The sequence below is a fragment of the Bos grunniens genome, chromosome 29, assembly GCF_055505025.1.
Source record: "Bos grunniens cultivar Pamir isolate PY7600 chromosome 29, Bosgru_T2T1.0, whole genome shotgun sequence".
NCBI classification, from domain to species: Eukaryota; Metazoa; Chordata; class Mammalia; order Artiodactyla; family Bovidae; genus Bos; species Bos grunniens.
The window spans coordinates 24,551,323-24,564,563 of NC_141193.1; the positions used below are offsets into that span (position 1 = coordinate 24,551,323).

General features: G+C 38.5%; 1 protein-coding gene across 1 annotated transcript; it reads right to left on the minus strand.

Annotated features, from left to right (window-relative positions):
* Window positions 1-540: 540 nt before the first annotated feature.
* Window positions 541-1,476, minus strand: LOC147342383 (olfactory receptor 10G9-like). Its single transcript, XM_086385531.1, has one exon. The coding sequence runs from the start codon at window positions 1,474-1,476 to the stop codon at window positions 541-543; it is 936 nt and encodes a 311-aa protein (XP_086241657.1).
* Between the last annotated feature and the right edge of the window lie 11,765 nt (window positions 1,477-13,241).

Sequence of the window (13,241 nt, forward strand, 5' to 3'; positions counted from 1 at the left end):
ACTCCAACAAATTTTTAAAATGATATTCAATAGAAAAGGTCAAATCAAATTACATTGCAAGGAACTATGCAGTTTAAGATAATATGATACGTGCCTTGGTTTCACTAAATTAATAAACTGAAAGTGTGAAAGTGTGTTAACATGTTAGTTGGTCTGTCATGTCTGACTGTTTTTGACCCCATAGACTGTAGTGTGACAGACTCCTCTGTCCAGGAATTCTCCAGGCAAGAATACTAGAGTGGATAGTCATTCTCTTCTCCAGGGATTCTTCCTGACCCAGGGATCAAACCCAGGTCTCCTGTGTTGTAGGCAGTCTCTTTGCCACCTGAGCCACCAAAGAAACCCAATAAACTGAAATATCATGTTTAAAAAACCTAATATGGCCTTAAAATTTTCTCAGAAAAATTAGTCAAACAAATATTCCTGACTAGCTGATTTAGATAAAATTTCATACTGAGAACTATAAATGTAATACATTTCTTGTTGATGACTAAATTATATTACTAAGTTTTTTAAATATGTGTGTCTACATAATATAGCTTATTTGCTTTCTGAGTACACTACTTTGTCTTTAAGCTTGAGCAGAGCTTTCCTCACATCCTTGTTCCTCAGGGTGTAGACCACAGGGTTCAGAAGGGGCGTCATCACAGTGTAGAAAACAGCCACAATCCTGTCCACAACCTCCTTGGAGCCTGGTCTCAGGTAAATGAAAACACCAGGGCCAAAGAAGCAAAGGACCACAGTGCAGTGGGAGGCACAGGTCTGGAAGGCTCTCCATCTTCCCTCTGAGGTGCGGATCTTCAGGATGGAATGGATGATGGACATGTAAGACAGCACAATAAGAAGAAAGCAGCCTGAGGCCACCACCCCAATGTTGACAAAGATCACCATCTCCACGGTGGATGTGTCTGCACAAGCCAGTTTGAGGATGGCTGGTGCATCACAGATGTAATGCTGGATCTGGTTGGGTCCACAGAAGGGCAAACGGAACGTCAGTGTGGTCTGGACAGCAGAGTGCACAGAGCCACTGAGCCACGTGGTTGTGGCCAGGAGAGCGCACGTTCTCCCACTCATCATGCTGGCGTACCTTAGTGGGTAACTGATGGCCAGGAAACGGTCATAGGACATGACGGTGTAGAGGAAACACTCGGTGCTGCCCAGGAAGTGGAAAGAGTAGAGCTGGGCCACACAGCTGGGAAAGGAGACAGGACTGCCTTCTGGGGACACCAGGGTCATCAGCATTTTGGGTGTAGTGACCGTGGAGTACCACATGTCAATGAAGGACAGGTTGGTTAGGAAGTAGTACATGGGGGTGTGCAGGTGAGGATTCACTATAATCACCAGCAAGATGAGTAGGTTCCCCACCAAAGTGAGGACATAGATCACCAGGAAGATTCCAAAGAGGAATGTGTCCAGCTCTGGTGCATGGGGAAGGCCCGTGAGGATGAACGTTGTCACTAGGCTCATGTTTGTCATTTCTCCACTTTTGATCTCTCCTTCTCTCTATGGGAATATCAAGAGCACCCAGCATTTAATCAAAAACTGAAAACCCATTTTCTATACAAAAACTGCATCATATATGCTACATAGTTCTAGGATCATACTCAACTTTGTTTATAACAAGTCGCCTTTGAAAAAAAGGATAGAATGATTCTGTCTTCTCCCTCTCTTACCTCTCTAACTCTCTCTCACACAGAGAGACAGAAACACACAGATACATGTAAAAAAAAAAATAGGATAAATCAATTTTAAATTTCCACTGTTGTATCCTAAATATTGCTAGTTCAGTTCAATTGCTCAGTCATGTCTGAATCTTTGTGACCCCATGGATTGCAGCACACCAGGCTTCCCTGTCCATCACCAACTCCTGAAGCTTGCTCAAACTCATGTCCTTGCATCACTGATGCCATCAAACCATCTCATCCTCTGTCGTCCCCTTCTCCTCCCACTTTCAATCTCTCCCAGCATCAGGGTCTTTTCCAATGAGTTAGCTCTTCACATCAGGTGGCCAAAGTATTGGAGTTTCAGCTTCAGCATCAGTCCTTCTAATGAATGTTCAGGACTGATTTCCTTTAGGATTGGCTGGTTGGATCTTCTTGAAGTCCAGGGGACTTTCAAGAGTCTTCTCCAACACCACAGTTCAAAAACATCAATTATTTAGCACTCAGCTTTCTTTATAGTCCAACACTCACATCCATACATGACTGCTGGAAAAACAATAGCCTTAACTAAATGGACCTTTGCTGGCAAAGTAATGGCTCTGCTTTTTAATATGCTGTCTAGGTTGGTCATAGCTTTTCTTCTAAGGAGCAACTCTCTTTTAATTTCATGGCTGCAGTCACCATCTGCAGTGATTTTGGAGCCAAAAAAAAAAAAAAAAATAGTCTGTCACTGTTTCCATTGTTTCCCCATCTATTTACCATCAAGTGATGGGACCAGATGCCATGATCTTCGTTTTCTGAATATTGAGTTAGAAGCCAACTTTTTCACTTTCCTCTTTCACTTTCATCAAGAGGCTCTTTAGTTCTTCTTCACTTTCTGTCATAAGGGTGCTGTCATCTGCATATCTGAGGTTATTGATATTTCTCCCTGAAAACTTGATTCCAGGTTATGCTTCATCCAGCCTGGCATTTCACATGATGTATTCTGCATATAAGTTAAATAAGCAGGGTGACAATATGCAGCCTTGACATACTCCTTTCCCTATTTGGATCTAGTCTGTTGTTCCATGTCCAGTTCTAACTGTTGCTTCTTGACCTGCAAACAGATTTCTCAGGGGGCAGGTAAGATGGTCTGGTATTTCCATCTCATTAAGTATTTTCCACAATTTATTGTGATCCACACAGTCAAAGGCTTTGGTATAGTCAATAAAGCAGAAGTAGAAGTTTTTCTGGAACTTTCTTGTTTTTTCTATGATCCAATGGATGTTGGCAATTTGATCTCTGGTTCTTCTGCCTTTTCTAAATCCAACTTGAACATCTAGAAGTTCACAGTTCACATACTGTTGAAGCCTGACTTGAAGAATTTTGAGCATTACTTACCTAGCATTGGTAAAGAATCCGCCTACAGTGCAGGAGACCCCAGTTTGATTCCTAGGTGGGGAAGATCCACCAGAGAAAGGATAGGCTACAAACTTGGACTTCTCTTTGGCTCAGCTGGTAAAGAATCTGCCTACAATGTGGGAGACCTGGGTTTGATCACTGGGTTGGGAAGATCCCCTGGAGAAGGGAAAGGCTACCCACTACAGTACTCTGGCTTGGAGAATTCCATGAACTATACAGTGACTGTGTGGATCACAATAAACTGTGGAAAATTCTGAAAGAGATGGGAATACCAGACCACCTGATCTGCCTCTTGAGAAACCTATATGCAGGTCAGGAAGCAACAGTTAGAACTCAACATGGAACAACAGACTGGTTCCAAATAGGAAAAGGAGTACGTCAAGGCTGTATATTGTCACCCTGCTTATTTAACTTCTATGCAGAGTACATCATGAGAAACGCTGGGCTGAAAGAAGCACTAGCTGGAATCAAAATTGCTGGGAAAAATATCAATAACCTCAGATATGCAATGACACCACCGTTATGGCAGAAAAGGAAGAGGAATTAAAGACCCTCTTGATGAAGGTGAAAGAGGAGAGTGAAAAAGTTGGCTTAAAGCTCAACATTCAGAAAACGAAGACCATGGCATACCGTCCCATCACTTCATGGAAAATAGATGGGGAAACAGTGGAAACAGTGTCAGACTTTATTTTGGGGGGCTCCAAAATCACTGCAGATGGTGACTGTGGCCATGAAATTAAAAGATGCTTACTCCTTGGAAGGAAATTTATGTCCAACCTGGATAGCATATTCAAAAGCAGAGACATTACTTTGCCAACAAAGGTCTGTCTAGTCAAGGCTATGGTTTTTCCAATGGTCATGTATGGATGTGAGAGTTGGACTGTGAAAAAAGCTGAGCACCGAAGACTTGATGCTTTTGAACTGTGGTGTCGGAGAAGACTCTTGAGAGTCCCTTGGACTGCAAGGAGATCCAACCAGTCCATTCTAAAGATCAGCCCTGGGTGTTCTTTGGAAGGAATGATGCTAAAGCTGAAACTCCAGTACTTTGGCCACCTCATGTGAAGAGTTGACTCATTGGAAAAGACTCTGATGCTGGGAGGGATTGGGAGCAAGAGGAGAAGGGGACGACAGAGGATGAGATGGCTGGATGGCATCACCAACTCAATGGACATGAGTTTGAGTGAACTCTGGAAGATGCTGATGGACAGGGAGGCCTGGCGTGCTGCGATTCATGAGGTCACAAAGAGTTGGACACGACTGAGTGACTGAACTGAATTGAACTGATACAGTCCATGGGGTTGCAAAGAGTCAGACACAACTGAGTGACTTTCGTTTTGCTAGCATTGAGATGAGTGCAGTTGTGCGGTAGTTTGAGAATTCTTTGACATTGCCTTTCTTTGGGGTTGGAATGAAAACTGACCTTTTCCAGTCCTGTGGCCACTGCTGAGTTTTCCAAATTCGCTGGCATTTGAAGGCAGAACTTTCACAGCATTATCTTTTAGGATTTGAAATAGCTCAGCTGGAATTCCATCACCTCCACTAGCTTTGTTCATAATGATGTTTCCTAAGGCCCACTTGACTTCACATTCCAGGATGTCTGACTTTAGGTGAGTGATTACACCATCGTGGTTATCTGGGTCATGAAGATCTTTTTTGTATAGTTCTTCTGTGTGTTCTTACCACCTCGTCTTAATATCTTCTGCTTATATTAGGTCCATACCATTTCTGTCCTTTATTGAGCCCATCTTTGCATGAAAGTTTCCCTTGGTGTCACTAATTTTCTTGAAGAGATCTCTAGTCTTTCCCATTCTATTGTTTTCCTCTATTTCTTTGCATTGGGTATCTCTCAATGCTATTCTTTGAAACTCTTCATTTAAATGGGTATATCTTTCTTTTTCTCTGTTCCCTTTTGCTTCTCTCCTTTCTCAGTTATTTGTAAGGCCTCCTCTGACAACCATGTTGACTTTGCATTTCTTTTTCTTGGGGATGGTCTTGATCACTGCCCCCTTTATAATGCCATGAACCTCCATCCATAGTTCTTCAGGCACTCTGTCTATCAGATCTAATCCCTGATTTGATTATTTCCACTGTATAATCATAAGGGATTTGATTTAGGTCATACCTGAATGGTTTAGTGGTTTTCCCTACTTTCTTCAATTTAAGTCTGAATTTGGCAGTAAGGAGTTCATGATCTGAGCCATAGTCAGCTCCCAGTCTTATTTTTGCTGACTGTATAGAGCTCCTCCATCTTTGACTGCATAGAATATAATCAATCTGATTTCACTGTTGACCATCTGGTGATGTCCATGTGTATAGTCTTCTCTTGTGTTGTTGGAAAAGGGTGTTTGCCATGACCAGTGAGTTCTCTTGGAAAAACTCTGTTAGCCTTTGCCCTCCTTTATTTTGTATTCCAAGGCCAAATTTGTCTCTTATTCCAGGTATCTCTTTACCTCCTACTTTTGTTTTCCAGTTCCCTATAATGAAAATGTTGGTAGGTGCCCAGTATGCTACTGGAGAAACAATGGAGAAATAAACCCAGAAAGAATGAAGAGATGGAGCCAAAGCAAAAACAACACCTAGTTATAAATGTGACTGGTGATGAAAGTAAAGTACGATACTGTAAAGATCAATATTGCATAGGAACCTGAAATGTTAGGTCCATGAATCAAGGCAAATTGGAAGTGGTCAAACAGGAGATTGCAAGAGTGAACATTGACATTTTCAGAATCAGTGAACTAAAATGGACTGGAGTGGATAAATTTAACTCAGATGACCATTATATCTACTACTGTGGATAAGAATCCCTTAGAAGAAATGAAGTAGCCATCCTAGTCAACAAAAGAATCCAAAATGCAGTAGTTGGATGAAATCTCAAAAATGACAGAAAGATCTCTGTTCGTTCCCAAGGCAAACCATTCAATATCACAGTAATCTAAGTCTATGCCCTGACCAGTAATGCTGAAGAAGATGAAGTTGAATGGTTCTGTGAAGACCTATAAGACCTTCTAGAACTAACATCCAAAATATATATATGTGTATATATATATATATATATATGTATGTATGTATATATATATACATACATACCTTCTAGAACAAAAAATATATATATATATTTTTTGGGTGTTAGTTTTATATATATATATGTGTGTGTGTGTGTGTGTGTGTGTGTGTGTGTGTGTGTGTGTGTGTATATATATATATATATTAGCACCATAAAACAGTTCAAATTTTCTGTTTGATTCTTTCTATAGGTCAGGTCACCTGGGTGCTCTACTTCAGATCTCACAAAGTTGAAAATCAATGTGTCAGCTTCATTTATAATCTCATATGGGGCACAAGATCACCTACCTCAGTGATCTTAGTAAAACCCATATACAATAGATAAGTAAGATAAATAATGTAAAGTAGTTAGCAAAGTACCCAGTGCTTTGTAAGTTCTCAATAATAGATAGCAAATTATATGATACTGTTGTCCTGCTTTAAAAAGCCATATAGGTATAGATAATATGGAGAGACAGAGACTGTAAGACAGAGAAGGAGCGAGACAAAATAAATAATCTTGTGCTATAGAGACTTTGCAGTTTCAAAGCTACAGCTTAAGGGAAAATTTCATCACTAGTATTGATTAGTTCTGCTGTTTCATTAACACACACCACCTGCTCATGTAGGAAATACCCTCAGTGCAGTTCAAGAATCTAAACTCCATACAGAATCCCTATCACCTCCCATATGATCCAGAAAATACCAGCCCTCATAACACTGCTGGATGCATGCTTGTCTTTAAAATTTTAGACTAGACTAACGTTTGTTGTTGTTGTTCAGTCTCTCGGTCATGTCCGACTCTTTGCAACCTCCTGGACTGCAGCACAGCAGGCTTCCCTGTCCTTCACTGTCTCCCGAAGTCTAACCTTTAGGAGGTTCTAAGAACATAAACTTCAAATGTGTTCTCACAACCACGATCCACTGGGTACAGGCTGGCATCTAATATTTTGATGCATATTTCTATCTTAAATATCTAAGTGTTTTCCAGTATTGGCTTTGTTAGTGATGATATCCCTCCCCCATCTTCCACTCCTCATACTCATAAAACACAGTGACACCCTCATAAGAGAAGACAATTCCATCAAGTATCTGATTCTTGTTTAAAATCTACTCCTTGTGACAAAAAAAATACAGAACCAACATAAGAGAAAGGAACCTATTTTTTACATGAATGTCAAGAAAAGTTGGAATTGTGTACAGTGAAAAGTGAGGTAGATGTTCTTAATTTAATCCAAAATATAGTTGATTTCAAGATTGTTACTGTTTTTCAAGGAAAGACTCACCAATGTGGAAGAAATGAGTTTCTCTGCTCTTAGCAAAACTCATACACAATGGATCCTATCGCCACACAAAGTGCCTTAAGCTACATTAAAGGTCAGTTCAACTCAATCGCTCAGTCCTGTCTGACTCTGTGACCCCATGGATTGCAGCACACCAGGCTTCCCTGTCCATCACCAACTCCCAGAGCCTACTCCAGCTCATGTCCATCACATCAGTGATGCCATCCAACCATCTCATTCTCTGTCATTCCCTTCTCCTTCTGCCTTCAATTTTTCCCAGCATATATTATACAATGTATTTTAAAAACATACATTAAAGGTATATTGCCCAAATAAAAGAGTAAATAACAGAGACAATCACAGTAATCACCTATGTAGATATAAGAACTCAAAAAAGGAACAAATATGTCTCTTAAATTTCTACTGCACCAGTGGGTCCCATCATCAGGATAAATCACATTTATATTAAGTATGAAATTTTTCATCAGGTGAATTGCAAGGCAGCCTGAAACCTAAAGTAGGAGTATCAGTGACAGGTATTGATGTTCAACTTGTATGTTCATGCCATAGCAACTTAGTCACTATTCGTAGGTCCTTATTACTAGGGAAGATCCCCTGGAGGAGAAGTATGGCAACCCACTCCAGTATTCTTGCTTGGAGAATCCCATGGACAGAGGAGCCTGACAGGCTACAGTCCATGGGGTCACAGTCAGATATGACTGAGAGACTAAGCACAGCACAGCACATTACTAACTGTATATATACAGATATGTATATCTGTGTGTATAAACATATACATACACATGTATGCAGTGAGTGTGTGTCTGTGTGTGTGTGTGTATATAAAGAGAGAAAGAGAGAAAGAAAGAGAAAAAGAGAGAGTGAAATAAAGACAAAGACTTGATAACCACATTTAGAAGGAAGTCTAACAATCCCCAAGTATCTTACCTCTGAATGGAAGTTTAGGAAGGAAAGCAAGAGCAAGAGGAAATGAGAGAAATCTACTTTTCTAAGAACTCATCGCCACTGTGTGATTCCTTTCAATATAAAACTCATTTGTGTTTATCCCTCACCCTGCCAAAATGTTTAACTTGCTACATGCTATGTTGAGGCACTTGTTTGCAAGTTAATACTCAAAGAGCTGGTGTACCTGTGGTTGTTTGTGGAGTGGTTCATTTCTGTTCTAGGACACCACTAGTTGAAGGGCAGAGAATGGAAACTCACATAGCTAGACAGGCAGAGAAGCATAACTTGATTTACTTTCTCAGGGAATAAGATTCCTCTTGAGTTTCCTGGATGATCAGAAAAACAATTGAAAGGGACTAATTAAAGGTTTTTAAAAGTCACGCATATATTTCCCTGTGTGTTTGTTATTTGAACACTCCTGAGAAAAGTTCGTGTATTTCTGGAGCTTGTAGTTTTACCTAAGAGGAAAGAAGGATTCAGTTATCCTATTCCCTCATCAGTGTTGCAGATAAGCTCACAATGGTTTATTCTCAACATAAAATTGCACAGAACCCAAAAGTGATCATCTCCTTTTGTACTCCCATCTTATATCTCACTCTCTCTTGCACCCTATTTTACAGTGATTTAAAACTGCTGAATTTCTAAACATTTTTAAAAGCTGAATTTATACATAACTATGGCATTCTTTATTATAGTTGTTTAGGTAAAGATATTTTAAAGAAAACAAAGAAGGCTGACCATAAAAAATGATGCATTGAACTATATTTATTGCATTTTATTTGGTTTTGAAACTTGAATGAGAAAAAAAATATATCAAGCTCAAGAACACTGTGTGTGGGGTGGGGGGTTGATTTCATTTTAAAATACAAATTTAGATGTGACATAATAGAGGTGCTAACTATTGATACAATAGCAATTATAGTATATAAGTACATCAGGTCAACATGCTGTAAACCTTAAATTTACACAGTGTTATATGTCAAATATATTTCAATAAGAAAGAACACTTGTGATGTAAATAAATGAATCTTTGAAGAATTATTTAAAAACAAAACAAATTAAAAAATAAAATAAAAATTATGCAGCTAATTTTCTTTGATCTTATGTAATACAGCTAGAGCTTAATAACCATACTACAGGTAGAGAAGAGTTGAGAACTTAAACCAATTTTCTAAATAGCACTTTAGTTAATAAAATAATTAAATTATAATTCCTTATTTTGCAGAAAATACTGACAGTATGCCATATCTAAAATGAAATTAATTCCAGATGAAGTAAAGATTTAAATAAAGAAGGAAAAAACAAAGCATTAAGACAACATATAAACAAAACCAGAAAATCTAGGGAAAACTTTCATAATGAATTTTGATATTTGGTCTTTCAAATCTTCAAGCTTTTCCTTTTCTAGATTATCTATGCCATTTTGTGAGTCCCTCTCCATTTGAAAACACACTATAGGGTCCACATATCTACAGAATAAAGTGATGAGATTATATCTAGAATTTCACTGAATCTGTAAGCAATTTGAGGAGAATAAGAATCTTTAAAATATTGTCTTTCAAGCCATGAGCAATTTATGATCCATCATTTCTTCAGAAATTTTTATATATCTCTCAAAAAGCATTTTTCAGTTTCTATTGTTGTGGTCTTATACATCATTACTTATATTTTTATCCAGATCAAGGTTTTTTCAACCTCAGCACTATTGACTTTTGGAGCAAGACGAGTCTTGTGGGGGTCTGTCCCATGCATCATAAGATGTTCAACAGCATCCATGATCTCTAGCCACTAGATGCCAGCCTCTGAGACAATCAACAACTTCTACAGACATTTTCAAATCACAGTTGAAAGCCAGTGATCTAGATATTTAATAAACATTTGCTTTTTATTTTGAACCAAAACAGCTGGGCACAAATTATAAGTGCATAAACCATTTTCACGTGTGTTATAAAGCACAGATTCTCTTTGCTATAATCCAGTGTGTGGCTATACCACAATTTATTTTTAATTCAACAGTACATAGGCTGTTGAATAGCTTCCAATTTAGCCTGTTAAAATAGTGATACAAAAAATTAGAATATATGTTTCATGTGTATGTACATATGAAATTTTCTTTGGCAAATCTATATATAATATATTATATATAATATATATAATGTTATATATGTTATATTTTGTAGGTTATATGCTATATGTCTTCCTTTTGAGGCTTCCCTGGTGTCTCAGTGGTAAAGTATCTGCCTGCCAATGCAGAAGACGTGGGTTTGATCCTAATGTGTCAGGACGATCCAATGGAGAATGAAATGACAACACACTGTAGTATTCTTGCCTGGGAAACCCCATGACCAGAGAAGCCTAATGGGCTACAGTCCATGGGGTTGCAAAAGAGTTGGACACGACTGAGCGACTAAACAAAAACAGTCTTCCTTTTGGAGCCACATTCAGATTTGTATAAGCATACACATGTGTTTCTATCAGATATATACCTAGGAATGGAATTGCTGAGTCAAGAGAATGTTTATCATTGTTTTAGTAGATCCTGCCAGAGTTTTACCAGTTTATTCTCCCAGTGTCAGTGCATAAAATTTCCAGTTGTTTCACATATGACCATCATTTGGCATCATTGGTCTTCTCCACTTTGGCAGCTAATGGGTGTGAAGTGATATTTTATTGGGGTGGAATTTTTCTCTTCCTGATGAAAAATAAAGTTGAGTATCTTTTAGTTATTTGATTTCTAGATGATATTGTGAATGTTATCTTTTTGAAATTTCACTACTATCTTTCATTCTTAAACTTATCATTTCTTTTATTACCAAGTCACATTAAGAGGATGAAAGGCAAACTGCAGAGTGGGAGATAGTACTTGTAATACATATTTTTCACAAAGAACTTAGATCCAAAATAAATTGTATTCACAAATCAACAAAAAATATAGAGAGCCCCTTCTCAAATTGGAAAACTGAGCAAAGAATACAGATCAGCAATTCACAGTTGATGATTAAAATAACCTTGGAAAGATGAGTAAACTCATTGAAAAGAAAGTGAAAGTGAAGTCGCTCAGTCAATGTCCAACTATTTGCGACCCCATGGACTGTAACCCACCAGGCTCCTCCGTCCATGGAATTTTCCAGGCAAGAATACTGGATTGGGTTGCCATTTCCTTCTCTAGGGATCTTCCCAACCGAGGGATTGAACCCGGGTATCCTGCATTGCAGGCAGATGCTTTACCCTCTGAACCATCGAGACCCAGTTTCAATCCCTGGGTGGGAAAGATCCCCTGGAGAAGGAAATGGCAACCCGCTCCAGTATTCTTGCCTGGAAAATCCCATGGACAGAGGAGCCTGGTGGGTTAGAGTCCATGGGGTCGCAAAGAGTGGGACACAACTGAGAGACTTCACTTTCACTTTCTTTCATAGAGTAAACTCATTACTAGTCAGTAAAATGTCAAATAACAGAACAGGTTACTAATTCATACTCGTTCAGATCAGATCAGATCAGATCAGTCGCTCAGTCATGTCCGACTCTTTGCGACCCCATGAATCGCAGCACACCAGGCCTCCCTGTCCATCACCAACTCCCAGAGTTCACTCAGACTCATGTCCATCGAGTCAGTGATGCCATCCAGCATCTCATCCTCTGTCGTCCCCTGCTCATCCTGCCCCCAATCCCTCCCAGCCTCAGAGTCTTTTCCAATGAGTCAACTCTTCGCATGAGGTGGTCAAAGTACTGGAGTTTCAGCTTTAGCATCGTTCCTTCCAAAGAAATCCCAGGGCTGATCTCCTTCAGAATGGACTGGTTGGATCTCCTTGCAGTCCAAGGGACTCTCAAGAGTCTTCTCCAACACCACAGTTCAAAAGCATCAATTCTTTGGTTCGTTAGATGGACAAATAGTGAAAACATCTGTTGGTGGCCTGGATGAAAGAAAAAGCTTTATCTTATATATTGTTGGTATAAATATGAATAGTTATAAGAAAGTAATTTGGTAATTGTTACTGAGTTTATATATATTTATATAATTTAATCCAGTAATTACAGTCCAGGAAGCTACATCATAAAAATAAAAGAACCAGTGCTAATAATTTATTCATATATGTGTTAATAGATAACTTATATTTGCAAAACAACTAAAAAGAGTGAAAATTCCTAAATGGAATGGCTGAATAAATCATGGTACTGCTACATCATTAAATATGTAGCAGCTAATAAAAGACTTATTTATAATCACATCAATTAACCTTGAGGGATTTTCATGATATTTTCTAATAGGAGGGGGTGTGGCTATCATTGTCAGTTTGTGTAAAACAAACTGACAATGTGTGTATTATAGGAGCATAGAGAGAGGAGTAAAAAGATAAAATCAGGTTACTAATTATAGGCTGAAGACTAGTGATGATAAAAACAAGCAAATATACTTTTAAGGATGAAAATAATAATATGAGATGGGTAATATAACCTAATTAATTAATAATTACATGCATATATATGTAAAAAGAAACCAGAAAATAAAATAACTGGATATTGATATGTAGGGATGATTACAATACATATTTTAAGTGGAAAAAGCAAACTTATAAAAAGTATTTATCAGTTAAAACATACCCCCACATGCCCAAACCCAGGTAAAAAGAAACTCAAAAAGCCAAAGAGTCAAATTTATAAAAGGAACAGGGAACATGAAAGCCAGGCAGAATGTTTGCAAAATAATGCCAAAGGAATAACTGGTGAGGGTCCATGGCTGTCTCCATGCAGCTCAACTCCTCAGATGGCCCACCAGTACTACAAACATAAACCAACCTCCTAAAGCATGGCTGATACCTTGTTAGCTCTTTCAAAATTCTATGTTACCCTTGCCATTTCATTTTGAGTTTATTTGCCAATGAAGGAGATG

What these genes read in the sequence shown, in the direction of transcription:
- LOC147342383 (XM_086385531.1), bottom strand. Translation starts at nt 1,476, where the DNA reads ATGACAAACATGAGCCTAGTGACAACGTTCATCCTCACGGGCCTTCCC.